The following is a 15566-nucleotide window of genomic DNA, read 5'->3' as shown; positions in this document are numbered from 1 at the left end:
AGTCGTGGAATTAGTCATGTAAAAGCAGTTCTACCCACCGTAGCGTCGGATTAATATCAAAAATAAATTGAGATCTCAAATCTCGCTAGTAAATGTAAAACATCTGCCCCGTGTGAGGCTCGAACTCACGACCTTCAGATTATGAGACTGACGCGCTGCCTACTGCGCCAACGAGGCTCGTATAATTAGGCGTTCACCCACCATTATAAAGATGGAATGGTTTGAACCAGGAACAATTCCACATGTTTTGGACAATATATTAACAGAAAACAATGCTGCTTCAGTGGTCCAAGAAAATAAAGTACTGTACATTCATCAGTCAACCTAAGGAGAAAAACGGAGAAAAACGGAATCATAGTAAGGTATACTGAAAAAATATGAAAATGCAACACACAGCAATTTCTATGATTTTACTGGGTTACAGTTCATATGAGGAAATAGTAATTAGGTCCTAATCTATGGATTTCACATGCAAGGGAATACAGATATGTCACAGATACCTTTAAAAAAATGAGCCTCACAATGGGCCTCAGGATCTCGTCAAAGAGTTTTTGTGCATTTAAAAATTCCCATCGATAAACGCAATTCTGTTCGTTGTCCATTGTTTATGCCTGCCCATACCATAATACCACCGCCACCGTGGGGCAAACCGTTCACCCACACGACATCATACACATGGTCTAAGGCCGATTTGGATGTACTACCAAACCCTCTAAAACAACATTGAAAGTGGCTTATGGTAGAGAAATAAACATTCAATTCTCTGGCAACAGCTCTTGTGGATATTCCTGCACTCAGCATGCCAATTTCACACTCCCTCAAAATTTGAGACATCCGTGGCATTGTGTTGTGACAAAACTGCACATTATAGAATGGCTTTTTATTGTCCTCAGCACAAGGTGCACCTGTGTAATGATCATGCTGTTTAATCAGCTTCTTGACATGTCACACCGGTCAGGTGGATGGATTATCTTGGCAAAGGAGAAATGCTCACTAACAGGTATGTAAACAAATTTCTGCACAAAATTTGAGAGAAATTGCATATGGGAAGTTTCTGGGATCTTTTATTTCAGCACATTAAACAAGGACCAACACTTTACTTACATGTTTGCGTTCATATTTTTGTTCAGTGTATGTTCTTCAGAGAGATCAGACCAGGTAATATTACCTTTTTTTTTCTTGGTGTTGTGGTGGAATTTCTACCTTTAATCAATAATGAGGAGAGGCAAAATGAATAATCATTCAAAGTATTAATTTTATTAAAAGACTTGTTACAACAAGGAGACTGGTCGCTCCACCCCCGCAGATGGTGGAGTGAGAGCCCACAGAGTGGAGTTAGCTTCTGGGTTAAATACTATCTCAGGATAGGTGCAACTTCAGATATGACATACAATGGTTCCAAACACTAACCCCACACATCCCATGCCAGACCTTGGGCCCCAAATACAAATAACTTGTTTTGTTCAGTACTAAGAACTTGGGACATTTGTTGTTACTTTGTTCTCTCTCTTAGTTCAAGTTGGAAACTATCTCCCCCTTGGAGGTGACTGACACAGACACTGTGGAGACAAGTGATTGGTTCCCCATTACTCACGCCATCCCTTCACATGGTATGCAATAAAGACACACACACAGTTCACATATGGAAACAATGTTTCCTTCTGACCTCCTTTGCCATACTCCTTGCTGATATTCTGTATAGCAACAGGGACGTGATAGATAAGGCTGACTTCTCCCCTCTCTGGACCCAAGGTGACTGAGGCCCATGAGGGAGGAAGTGCAGCTGCCAACACCAGAGCCCGAAAGGAGATATTCTAATAACAGTTTCAACAGTTCAATCATGTAAGCATATTCTGCAGATAAGACATCTTAAATATCTGTGTTACTTAGCTAATTCTGATTTCTCCACCACAATCTTTCCCCAGAAACAGGTTCCAAAACAGAACAATAGCTCTGTTACTGGTGTGCAGGATATAACCTTTAGTCTGTCCAGGATCAAGAGGAACCAGTCAGTTTCTGTCACATTCTCGGTTGAGTGCCCGGACATCATGGGTTCATTCTACACACACAGAACAGTTAGAACAGGCCTATATCAATGTGCGCACACACCTTTCTATGTTATAGGAGTTACTTTTTAACAATCTCAAGCCCAATGTCTAGGCTTGAAGGATATCTTAGTACACAAGCATTATTAAGGTTTAACAGACATTTCCCTCAGGGTCAATAAACTATATCTTTGATGTAAGTCACAGAAGTAATTTGCCCTTATCCCTGGGGCAAAGTAACTTTCCTGAATTGACCTCGAAAAGGGCAGTGTGTATTTTGGCAGGTGGTGTGGGATGAAAAGTCAGTGTTTCTGTGTTGAGAAAAACACTTCTCCACGTTGTCACAATCACACAGACAACAAACTGCCCAACAAGTCATACACTGTGTGAGAAGAACCAGCGAGGTGTAGTAGCTAGCATCTGTGAACCTAACTATGTCTGAACTTGATGTCTCCCTTGTTTACTTTCTTGCTGTTGTGGCATTTGGTGCAGTCTTTAGAGTCCTTTTCAGAAAATGGCCTTGTTTGAGCTTTGCATCAGAGTTCACAACCTCATTTGTGCTGGTGGCATGCTGGCTGGAGGTGCAGACCATTATAGAGATTGGTGAGTGGGCAGAGGGACTGGGATCAGACGTTACTCTGACAATACGGTTTGTGGTGCTGCTGACCCATGGTGTGATCTGTGCTGGAGCCACTGGAAACCCCTCCCTGACTCTGATGAATTTCCTGCTGCTGGAGACCCCTACTCTACACACTCTGCTAGCTTTGGCTGCTCAGTTCCTGGGGGCACACCTGGCCCTGATTGTAGCTGGCTACTACTGGGCAATGGAGCTCAATGACATGCACATAATTAAGAACCTGATATTCAGGGAGTGCAGTACAGCCCTGCGTGTCTCCCTGGTGCAGGGGGTCTATTCTGAGTGTGTGTGTGCATTCATCTTTTATCTGATATACCTCAGCCTGAGATGTCGCGCTGTGTTGATTCGGGTGCCTTTCTTTGCAGCTGTGCTCACCCTTCTCTCTCATGCAGGTAAGTAGCCCACGATGACAACCATCGCGCTTCAAATATAGAAAGAAATTTCAGTAGAGATAATCATTAAAGTTGCATAGGCCTATATGCTGTTTTCTTTGTGTTATATTTGTTTGTCAGAGCAAAATCTATTTCTGCATCCCGTTTCGATAACTCATCTTTCTATGCATGTCAGCCAGTGGTTATACCTCAGCTTTCCTGAACCCCTCCCTTGCCTATGGCCTTACCTTCTACTGTCCTGGGTTTACCTTTACGGAGTACTCAGTGGTCTACTGCCTTGGGCCCATTATTGGTAAGTCAAATCAGAAATTATTCATTATATACAAACCCCTAATAAAAGTATACCAATAGACAAAATGTAATTGCCAAAGGTAATGTGTGAAACAGGCTTTATGCATAACAATGAGGCATAATTGCTTATCAAGCTGGTAATACAGATATCCTCTTTTCAGGAATGACCCTGGCCCTTCTCCTGTACATGGGTCACATCCCCAGGATTTTTGCAAAGAATCTGCTGTATTCCCAGAAGACCCACGTACAGGTGCCAAAGGGGGACGGAGATGAAAAGAAAAAGTGAAAGAAAGACATCATCCACCTCAGCTGAGGCAATATAGGACATATGTGTGCATTAGGAACACACTACTCAATTTTGTTCCTATTGGGAGAAGATATTTCATTATGCACTGAGCATTATATTCAACAGCCTATTCTCTCCTTAAGTTACTGACAAAAAAGGTGTGGGCTGTAGAACATCTGTACATTAAGTTACAACTCATATCGCCTGTGTTCTTACAGAAGTAATAAATCAATTAAAAATACATGTTTATGAAAAGGACATTTAACATTGGTTGTCGTTCCTAAACTTCCTGTACACTGTGAGCACGTTGAGGTAGACTAAACATCAAATGTATTTTTAACCAACCTCAACCTCTCCCATTACAATGACAACATGTTACATCATACCACTGATGTAACAGGTTGTCACTGGCAAAAAAAAATAAATCATATTCAAACATTTATGATATAGTTAAAAAATATGTGTCAATGCTACACAAAGCAGCTATGTCCAGTTGTGAATGGGCTACTGAGGCCACAGGGCTCAGGTTTTGGGCTTGGATGGAGGCACCTGGTGCTGGGTAGAGGAAGGCCCTGTGGAGGATATCTGCGATATGGGTCCATCTGCTTTCTCCTTCAACTCTTTAGTGGAGGGACCTTGTTCTGCAAAACAGAAAGGACAAAGGTTAAACACCATGGCCTCCCTCTGAGATGGATGAAAAGTGGCATAAAGAAACAGAAAACATTTTAGATTCAAATGTTACATGTGAAGCTGAATTTTAATACAACTGCGTCTGAAATGACAGTCTAAGCTCCCGATTCATCCGGTCTTTCCCCACATAGCTAAAGTTACAGATGCACAAAGATCATGCCCCCAAAACATGCTAACCTCTCACAATAACAGGGGAGGTTAGCATTTTTTGGGGGGGGTATGATACTTATGCCTCAAACTTTCTCGCTCATCATTATTCACAATTATCCATAATCATGTAACATCCACATTAATGTAGAGGTGTTCAGAAACATATAATACATCTTATTTAGAATCAAAGTGACTCCAAAATGACAATACATTATTTACCTTACATTTATATTGGGCACAACAATCTGAAACACAACCAAAACAAACTACAAATGCATCCAACACGTTTGTAGTCACAAGCTTGATGTAGCCATTGCATGCTAGGAAAATGGGACCAAATACTACATTTAATACACTAAGTGAATTTGTCCAAATACTTATGACACATTCAAATGGGGGGGGGCTTCAGAAATAGTGCTTCCTAAATGATAAAGCAGATATGTATGAAAATACCCTCAAATATAAAGTGACATTCGGTGCTGTCACCTCGTAACGCATTTGATCTCAAAGTACAGCATTCAAAAGGCACTCACACATCTGAGCAATCTCTTTGCAGGTGCATGGCAACTGTTGAACAAGAGGAAGGAAAAAGGAAACCGCACACTGCTCTTGGTAGGATCACTGATATTTAATAAGCTTACGTATTGGCCTTACGGCCTTCGTCAGAGCTTTTGTTCAATTTTTGAAATTAACACCCTTATGAAGACCTAGCCCCACCCACATCCGTTCCACGCATGGAAATCTCAAAGTACAGCTCAAAATTAAAAGTTTTAGCTTCACTGTCCAAATGAATATGTAGGAGAGTGTACATGACGGTACTTAGTTGTCCCCCCAATATGATACATAACTGCAATGTAGTGGAGTTGTTCCAGGGTAAAAATCACGTGGCTGTGATTGGTTCTGCAGCTGAGCCTCAGGCTGGTCCACCCACAGGCGATGCTCCGGATTGTTTAGGAACCTCTTGCACTGCCCACAGCGAAGACATCGCAGCACAGTCATGCGGTTTCTATGCTTAGTCCCTTGAGAGAAAAAAGCAATATGTCACTTATGTAAAGACATTGGACTTCCACTCAGTACTTTCAAAATCTCATGAGGATGATACATACAGTGGGGCAAAAAAGTATTTAGTCAGCCACAAATTGTGCAAGTTCTCGCACTTAAAAAGATGAGAGAGGCCAGTAATTGTCATCATAGGTACACTTCAACTATGACAGACAAAATGAGGGAAAAAATCCAGAAAATCACATTGTAGGATTTTTTATGAATTTATTTGCAAATCTTGGCCCCAGTGATGTACTGGTTAGGTGGCCGTCTATTTAGCTATATATATATATACACACACAAAGTGACTTAGACTTGCATGAATAAACTTACTTCTCTGTCTGGCTGTGGCAGTTACTCCTGGGACCAGCAAAGAGCAGCACTTCTTACATAATGTTCTTTTCACTGAGGGGTCTCTATAAAGACATTAATAACATTATAGTCATGCCCTAGTTGTCATCGTTTTAGCAGACATGTTTCAAACTTATTTCTGTCATGTATTCTAACATGACATGAACGTCACAACCTTTATTGATGCAAATGTAACACCATATGTTTTCTGACAAGAGTTTAACGTTATATGATATTGTTTGTGTATGTTACTCACTGTCTCAGTACCAAACGTTTTGCGATTGTCTTCTGAGTGAAGCAGTAAAAACGAGCTAACTCCACATTCTCCGAGGTTTGAGACAAAACACAGTGTGCAGCCTGCAAGAAATCAATGTCATCTTAAAGCATTTTGAGAATATAGTTATAAAGCCAAAGGTATAGCTGGATTACTAGAAATCAAGAAAACGTACCTGATACAGGAAGTTCAGTCTTTGAAAAGCCTCCTTGTCTTTCACGTTTCCTGCCATTGCATGGATGTGGATTGCTATGCTAAATTAGCCAGCTAACGTTACTAAGTATGTAACGTCAACGTTAGGCTAGCTATCTTAGCTAACGTTATATGTATCACCCGATTGCTAAATTACTACCCTACTAAACAATGTTCTACGCAAGCAACAGATGTGCCCTCAAATTCGGCTAGCTTCACTAGCTACTAACATTCGTTTGCTAAATCTAAGCAGTTGCTAAATCCTCTGACTACTGATCAGCCTCTGAACGAACTCTGGCATGATAGATCTGACACTATGGAAACCTGAATGACACAGATTTAGCAGGTAGGACATGTCCTTTCAAATCACAATTTTAACCTCGCATATTAAGGTTAACGTTAATGTCAATCTACGGAGGAAAAAGGCAATTGTCGAAGTTTAATTCAATAAGATAAAAGATGCTGAAGGAGAATTGAAAATAAAGAGAAGGGTTGGCCATAAAATTATATATTTGGTGAAGTGATAACAGAGGATGATAGCAGTGCCAGCTATGTTATGTGTCATGATTGTGAGGCCCTATACATATTCGACAGTCACAAGACAGGACTTCAAATTGGCCTATGTCATGTCAAGGGAACTGTAGCCTACTGTTTATAAGGATTAAATGGAAACTGAAATCTGAACACTGACTGTAGGTATATAACCTCACATAGCCTTAAGGTTCAGTGCGGGCCTCAGATGTTCATTTTATCACATATAGTCAGGCAGCTGTGGATGTAGTCAGAGGGTAGCAAGTTTTAAGTTCCTCGGCATACACATCACAGACAAACTGAATTGGTCCACTGAATTGGTCCACTCACACAGACAGCATTGTGAAGAAGGCGCAGCAGCGCCTCTTCAACCTCAGGAGGCTGAAGAAATTTGGCTTGTCACCAAAAGCACTCACAAACTTCTACAGATGCACAATCGAGAGCATCCTGGCGGGCTGTATCACCGCCTGGTACGGCAACTGCTCCGCCCTCAACCGTAAGGCTCTCCAGAGGGTGGTGAGGTCTGCACAACGCATCACCGGGGGCAAACTACCTGCCCTCCAGGACACCTACACCACCCGATGTCACAGGAAGGCCATAAAGATCATCAAGGACATCAACCACCCGAGCCACTGCCTGTTCACCCCGCTATCATCCAGAAGGCGAGGTCAGTACAGGTGCATCAAAGCTGGGACCGAGAGACTGAAAAACAGCTTCTATCTCAAGGCCATCAGACTGTTAAACAGCCACCACTAACATTGAGTGGCTGCTGCCAACACACTGACACTGACTCAACTCCAGCCACTTTAATAATGGGAATTGATGGGAAATGATGTAAATATATCACTAGCCACTTTAAACAATGCTACCTTATATAATGTTACTTACCCTACATTATTCATCTCATATGCATACGTATATACTGTACTCTATATCATCGACTGTATCCTTATGTAATACATGTATCACTAGCCACTTTAAACTATGCCACTTTGTTTACATACTCATCTCATTTGTACATACTGTACTCGATACCATCTACTGTATCTTGCCTATGCTGCTCTGTACCATCACTCATTCATATATCCTTATGTACATATTCTTTATCCCCTTACACTGTGTACAAGACAGTAGTTTTGGAATTGTTAGTTAGATTACTTGTTGGTTATTACTGCATTGTCGGAACTAGAAGCACAAGCATTTCGCTACACTCGCATTAACATCTGCTAACCATGTGTATGTGACAAATAAAATTTGATTTGATTTGATTTGATGGGTTATTAGCAAATGCAGGTTAACAAACAGCTGACCTGCGCACCCCTAATATGTGGTAAACATAGAGAATGATAGAGATATCTTTACACAATGCATTTGGAAATTATTCAGACCTTCACCTTCTCCACATTTTGTTAGATTACAGCTTTATTCTACAATGGATTACATCGTTTTTTCCCTCAACAATCCACACACAATACCCCACAATGACAAAGCAAAAACAGGTTTTTAAAAATGCTTGCAAATGAATTTGTAAAAAACTGATATCATATTTACATGAGTATTCAGAGACCTTTGGCAGCGATTACAGTCTCGAGTCTTCTTGGGTATGACGCTATAAACTTGGCACACCTCTATTTGGGGAGTTTCTCCCATTCTTCTCTGCAGATCCTCTCAAGCTCTGTCAGGTTGGATGGGGAATGTCACTGCACAGCTATTTTCAGGTCTCTCCAGAGATGTTCAATCGGCTCTGGCTGGGCCACTCAAGAACATTGAGAGACTTGTCCCGATCAAGTCCTGCATTGTCTTGGCTGTGTGCTTAGGATTGTTGTCCTGTTGGAAGGTGAACCTTCACCCCCGGTCTGAGGTTCTGAGCACTCTGGGGCAGGTTGTACTTTGCTCCATTCATATTTCCCTCGATCCTGACTAGTTTACCAGTCTCTGCCTCTGAAACACATCCACACACTATGATGCTGCCACCACCATGCTTCACCGTAGAGATGGTACCAGATTTCCTCCAGACCTGATTCAGGCCAAAGAGTTCAATCTTGGTTTCATCAAATCAAATTGTATTTGTCACATGTGACCGAATACAACACCTTACAATTAAATGCTTACTTACAAGCCCTTAACCAACAATGCTTTAAGAAGTTAAGAAAAAGTAAGTGTTAAGTAAAAAATAAAAGTAAAAATTTGAAAATAAAAGTAACAAATAAATAAACAGCAGCAATAAAATAACAATAGCGAGGCTACATACAGGTGGTACCGATACAGAGTCAATGTGCGGGGGCACCGGTTAGAGGTAATTGAGGTAATATGTACATGTAGGTAGAATTAAAGTGATTATGCATAGATAATAAACAGAGTAGCAGCAGTATAACAGAGGGGTTTGGGTAGCCCTTATGGCTTGGGGGTAGAAGCTGTTTGGAAGCCTTTTGGACCTAGACTTGGCGCTCCGGTACCACTTGCCGTGCGGTAGCAGAGAGAACAGTCTATGACTAGGGTGGCTGGAGCCTTTGACAATTTTTAGGGCCTTCCTCTGAGGTCCTGGATGGCAGGAAGCTTGGGTCCAGTGATGTACTGGGCCGTACACACTACCCTCTGTTGTGCCTTGCGGTCGGAGCCCGAGCAGTTGCCTTACCAGGCAGTGATGGTTCAGCTGTAGAACCTTTTGAAGATCTGAGGACCCATGCCAAATATTTTCAATCTCTTGAGGGGGAATAGGTTTTGTCGTTCCCTCTTCATGACTGTCTTGGTGTGCTTAGACCATGATAGTTTGTTGGTGATGTGGACACCAAGGAACTTGAAGCTCTCAACCTGCTCAACTACAGCCCTGTTGATGAGAATGGGGCATGCTCAGTCCTCTTTTTCCTGGATTCCACAATCATATCCATTGTCTTGATCACGTGGAGGGTGTGGTTGTTGTCCTGGCACCACACGGCCAGGTCTCTGACCTCCTCCCTATAGGCTGTCTCATCGTTGTCGGTGTTCAGGCCTACCACTGTTGTGTCATCAGCAAACTTGATGATGGTGTTGGAGTCGTGCCTGGCCATGCAATCATGAGTGAACAGGGAGTACAGGATGGGACTGAGCACACACCCCTGAGGGGCCCCCATGTTGAGGATCAGCGTGGTGGATGTGTTGTTACCTACCCTTACCACCTGGGGGCGGACCATCAGGAAGTCCAGGATCCAGTTGCAGAGGGAGGTGTTTAGTCCCAGGGTCCTTAGCTTAGCTTGGAGGGCACTATGGTGTTGAGCGCTGAGCTGTAGTAAATGAATAGCATTCTCACATACAGTTGAAGTCGGAAGTTTACATACACTTAGGTTGGAGTCATTAAAACTAATTATTCAACCAATCCACACATTTCTTGTTAACAAACTATAGTTTGGCAAGTCGGTTAGGACATCAACTTTATGCATGACACAAGTCATTTTTCCAACAATTGTTTACAGACAGATTATTTCACTTATAATACACTGTATCACAATTCCAGTGGGTCAGAAGTTTACATACACTAAGTTGACTGTGCCTTTAAACAGCTTGGAAAATTCCAGAAAATGATGTCATGGCTTTAGAAGCTTCTGATAGGCTATTTTACATAATTTTAGTCAATTGAGGGTGTACCTGTGGATATATTTCAAGGCCTACCTTCAAACTCAGTGCCTCTTTGCTTGACATCATGGGAAAATCAAAATAAATCAGCCAAGACCTCAGAAAAACAATTGTAGACCTCCACAAGTCTGGTTCATCCTTGGGAGCAATTTCCAAATGCCTGAAGGTACCGCGTTCATCTCTACAAACAATATTATGCAAGTATCAACACCATGGGACCACACAGTCGTCATACCGCTCAGCAAGGAGACGCGTTCTGTCTCCTAGAGATGAACGTGCTTTGGTGCAAAAAGTGCAAATCAATCCCAGAACAACAGCAAAAGACCTTGTGAAGATGCTGGAGGAAATAGGTACAAAAGTATCTTTATTCACAGTAAAACAAGTCCTATTTCGACATAACCTGAAAGGCCGCTCAGCAAGGAAGAAGCCACTGCTCCAAAACCGCCATAAAAAAGCCAGACTACGGTTTGCAGCTGCACATGGGGAGAAAGATTGTACTTTTTGGAGAAATGTCCTCTGGTCTGATGAATCAAAAATAGAACTGTTTGGCCATAATGCCATTGTTATGTTTGGAGGAAAAAGTGTGAGTCTTGCAAGCCGAAGAACACCATCCCAACCGTGAAGCATGGGGGTGGCAGCATCATGTTGTGGGGGTGCTTTGCTGCAGGAGGGACTGGTGCACTTCACAAAATAGATGGCATCATGAGGATGGAAAATTATGTGGATATATTGATGCAACATCTCAAGACATCAGTCAGGAAGTTGAAGCTTGGTCGCAAATGGGTCTTCCAAATAGACAATGACCCCAAGCATACTTCCAAAGTTGTGGAAAAATGGCTTAAGGACAACAAAATCAAGGTATTGAAGAGGCCATCACAAAGCCCTGACCTCAATCCTATAGAAAATGTGTGGGCAGAACTGAAAAAGCGTGTGCAAGCAAAGAGACCTACAAACCTGACTCAGTTACACCAGCTCTGTAAGGAGGAATGGGCCAAAATTCACCCAACTTATTGTGGGAAGCTTGTGGAAGGCTACCCGAAACGTTTGACCAAAGTTAAACAATTTGAAGGCAATGCTACCAAATGCTAATTGAGTGTATGTAAACCTCTGACTCACTGGGAATGTGATGAAAGAAATAAAAACTTAAATAAATAATTTTCTCTACTATCATTCTGACATCTCACATTCTTAAAATAAAGTGGTGATCCTAACTGACCTAAGACAGGGAATTTTTACTAGGATTAAATGTCAGGAATCGTGGAAAAACTGAGTTGAAATCTATTTGGCTAAGGTGTATGTAAACTTCTGACTTCAACTGTAGGTGTTCCTTATGTCCAGCTGGGAAAGGGCATTGTTGAGCTTAATAGAGATTGCATCATCTTTGGATCTGCTGGGACGATATGCAAATCTAGGTGGTTCTAGGGTTTCTGGGATAGTGGTGTGGATGTGAGCCATGACCATCCTTTCAAAGCACTTCATGGCTACAGACGTGAGTGCTACGAGTGGGTAGTAATTTAGGCAGGTTACCTTAGTGTTCTTGGGCACAGGGACTATGGTGGTCTGCTTGAAACATGTTGGTATTACAGACTCAGACTCAGGTTGAAAATGTCAGTGAAGACACTTGCCAGTTAGTCAGCTCATGTGCAGAGTACATGTCCTGTGTCCTCAGACCAGAGAATCTTATTTCTCATGGTCTGAGAGTCCTTTAGTTGCCTTTTGGCAAACACCTAGCGGGCTTTCATGTGCCTTTAAAGGACATTTTACTTTGTGCATCTTGTCTTTGGTGTCATAAACAATCCTTGGTTTCTGCCTGTGCCTGGTAAAGACTTGAGGTGGGGCCATTATGACCTCCTCCTTTAGACTATTTGGCAGAACGCCCAGAATATGTTCTTTAACCTCTCTGGGGTAGGGGGCAGTATTTTGACATGCGGAAGAAAAGCATGCCCAAAGTGAAGATCATCAAAGCTAAGGCATTTTTTATATCGTTATTTCTGACTTTTGTGTCGCACCTGCCTGGTTGAAATATGATTTTCATGTGTTTGTATGCGGGGTGCAGTCCTCAGATAATCGCATGGTTTGCTTTTGCTGTAGAGACTTTTTGAAATCTGACATGGTGGCTGGATTCACAAGAAGTTAAGCTTTATTTTGATGTATAACACATATATTTTCAAGAATGTTAATGTCTGGAGTTAATGTCTGGAGGAATGTCTGGAGGAAACCTGGCACCATCCCTATGGTGAAGCATGGTGGTAGGAATGTTTTTCAGCAGCAGGGACTAGGATACTAGTCAGGATCGAGGCAAAGATGAATGGAGAAAGTACAGAGAGATCCTTGATGAAAACCTGCTCCAGAGTGCTCAGGACCTCAGATTGGGGCGAAGGTTCACCTTCCAACTGGAGAGCGACCCTAAGCACACAGCCAAAACAACACAGGACTGGCTTCGGGACAAGTCTCTGGATGTCCTTGAGTGGCCCAGCCAGAGCCCGGACTCAAACCTGATCGAACATTGCTGGAGAGATCTGAAAAAATGCTCCCCATCCAACCTGACAGAGCTTGAGATGATCTGCAGAGAAGAATGGGAGAAACTCCCCAAATACAGGTGTGCCAAGCTTGTAGCGGCATTCCCAAGAAGACTCTTGGCTCTAAGCGCTGTCAAAGGTGCTTCAACAAAGTACAGAGTAAAGGCTCTGAACACTTATGTAATTGTAACATTTTCTAAAAACCTGTTTTTGCTTTGTCATTATGGAGTAGTGTGTGTCGATTGATAATCAATTTTAGAATAAGGCTGTAACCTAACAAAATATGGAAAAAGTCAAGGGGTCTGAATACTTTTCTTAGGCACTGTACTTGCAATGTAACCTACATCCGTTGTTAAACTCGAGCGATGACTAGGTCCTTGAAGTTGTGTAACTTCACATGAATAAGTCTATGTCAATATAGATCTGAATGATTGATACCCTTTTTACTCTACACTGTTGATAGTAGTTGATGCCAAAGCTTATCACTGAATTTCCTACTACAAGGACTCGGTCAGCTTGACAAAGTTCTGTGTTATATGAACACACACACATCAGTGATTGCCAGGGCGAGTAAACTGAGCAGTCGGGAAAAGTTAATATTGTGCATTTAGAATACAACAAAAAAGAAACAGCACAGCAACATGATCACACAGTTCACGCTCCACCACACACACACACACACACACACACACACACACACACACACACACACACGAGTACGTCTTCCCTAAGGCTATCCAACAACAGTTACAATTAGACATTACACATTAGAATAATCATAAAGCTAAACTAAGGTAATTGGGCATCTATTTCATGGGAGGAACGACATGCATGCTCTCTTCTCTGCTGAGATTGATCCAGCCCCAGCAGCACAGCCCAGCACTAACAGTGGTCCTCCCTACAGGCTGTCCTGCCTCACTCCCTTTTGACACCAGCTCCTGCCACAACAAAATAGGATTGCTCTGAAGAGTACCTGCTGGATACAGGTCATTCAAATTATACTGTATCACACACAAACTTATGTGTGCAGGCACTAACTTGTTTTGTCTCACACACAAACACACACTTGATTTAGGTTAGTCTATAGTAAAGGCTTTGTTATTCAAATAATATTGTGACTCTCTTTCAGATTGGCCAAGCACACCTCTGCCAGCCACACCACCACTGCCCTTGACATCTTCTCCACTGTGCCCAACAAGAGATGAGGTTGCCTCTTCATCTTGGATCATGGCTGATGGACAGAGCCCATTAGAGCTGCCAGTGATGTCCTACTGGCCAAGCACCACAGGGAGGAAGAGATCCTGAAGTGGGTGGATCTGCTTTGCTCTTAACACCAGCCCAGAGAAGCTCCTAGAGACACACAGCTGTGGCATTATGTTACTGCAGAGTGAAACGGTTAGTGTCACTGTCACGTCCCCTGCCACCTGCACTTACACAGCAGAAAGCCTCATCAATTCAAGGATGCCATTTGAGGATGTTGCTGCCGCTGCCTTCTTTCAATGGGGGCTGGAGGCCTCGAAGCAGTGGTAGGCAGTGAGGAAGGAGCAAACTGAGGAAAGAAAATCCTCCGAGCAGCATCCCTCCGGCCATCTATACAGGTGCTGCCACCAGCAGCTGAAACAAGACCCCAACAGCCCTCACACACACATACCAGCTTTCCATGAGTGGCAGGAATATATCTAGTTTTCTCCCTGTACCTGGCACAGGGCATTGACAGGAGCTCAAACAGTCTGCCTTTTATGAGACTGAAAAGTAAAGCTGGATGGTGGAGAAGGGGGAGTGACTACAGACACACACAAATAAATAAAGAACTGAAAATCTATTTCCATTGATGGAAGTGGTTTGGACTCGTTTGATTTGTGTTTATTTCACAGGTACCATTTTAGAATAAGGCTGTAATGTAACAAAATGTGGAAAAAGTCAAGGGGTCTGAATACTTATTATAAACCAATTTCTATAGTTATTGTGTGAATAAGTTTGTTGTACAAAGGATTGTGCTCCAACATTATCATAACTATGGCTTTGATTTCATTAAAGTCAACCTCAAAGTAATCTTCTCTATGAGTTGCTTTAATGTGTTCTTTATTAATGACATAAAGTGGGGCAAAAAAGTATTTAGTCAGCCACCAATTGTGCAAGTTCTCCCACTTAAAAAAGATGGGAGGGGCCTGTAATTTTCATCATAGGTACACTTCAACTATGACAGACAAAATGAGAGAAAAAAAATCCAGAAAATCACATTGTAGGTTTTTTTATGAATTTATTTTCAAATGATGGTGGAAAATAAGTATTTGGTCACCTACAAACAAGCAAGATTTCTGGCTCTCACAGACCTGTAACTTCTTCTTTAATAAGCTCCTCTGTCCTCCACTCGTTACCTGTATTAATGGCACCTGTTGGAACTTGTTATCAGTATAAAAGACACCTGTCCACAACCTCAAACAGTCACACTCCAAACTCCACTATGGCCAAGACCAAAGAGCTGTCAAAGGACACCAGAAACAAACAAAAAATTATTTCACCTTTATTTAACCAGGTAGGCAAATTGAGAACAATTA

At 42.2% G+C, this 15566-nt stretch overlaps 2 protein-coding genes and 1 long non-coding RNA gene across 3 annotated transcripts; 2 read left to right on the top strand and 1 right to left on the bottom strand.

The window, feature by feature from the left end:
- The first annotated feature begins 1274 nt into the window (after positions 1 to 1274).
- On the top strand, positions 1275 to 3893 carry LOC110521532 (aquaporin-12). Its single transcript, XM_021599135.2, has 3 exons — positions 1275 to 3074; positions 3250 to 3366; positions 3527 to 3893. The coding sequence occupies exons 1-3, from the start codon at positions 2480 to 2482 to the stop codon at positions 3649 to 3651; spliced, it is 837 nt and encodes a 278-aa protein (XP_021454810.1). The 5' UTR covers positions 1275 to 2479; the 3' UTR covers positions 3652 to 3893.
- LOC110521533 (ribonuclease P protein subunit p21) lies at positions 3447 to 6632 on the bottom strand. The gene is made up of 5 exons (XM_021599136.2): positions 6333 to 6632; positions 6140 to 6240; positions 5866 to 5948; positions 5340 to 5510; positions 3447 to 4292 (listed from the first exon to the last, which is right to left on the bottom strand). The coding sequence occupies exons 1-5, from the start codon at positions 6387 to 6389 to the stop codon at positions 4174 to 4176; spliced, it is 531 nt and encodes a 176-aa protein (XP_021454811.1). The 5' UTR covers positions 6390 to 6632; the 3' UTR covers positions 3447 to 4173.
- On the top strand, positions 6396 to 15058 carry LOC110521534. Its single transcript, XR_002473156.2, has 3 exons — positions 6396 to 6695; positions 13913 to 13994; positions 14138 to 15058. It is a non-coding gene; the product is annotated as an uncharacterized LOC110521534 (long non-coding RNA).
- The last annotated feature ends 508 nt before the right edge of the window (positions 15059 to 15566 follow it).

Source organism: Oncorhynchus mykiss, chromosome 30 (assembly GCF_013265735.2).
Source record: "Oncorhynchus mykiss isolate Arlee chromosome 30, USDA_OmykA_1.1, whole genome shotgun sequence".
Taxonomy (NCBI): domain Eukaryota; kingdom Metazoa; phylum Chordata; class Actinopteri; order Salmoniformes; family Salmonidae; genus Oncorhynchus; species Oncorhynchus mykiss.
This window is presented reverse-complemented; position numbering and strand designations above follow the sequence as displayed.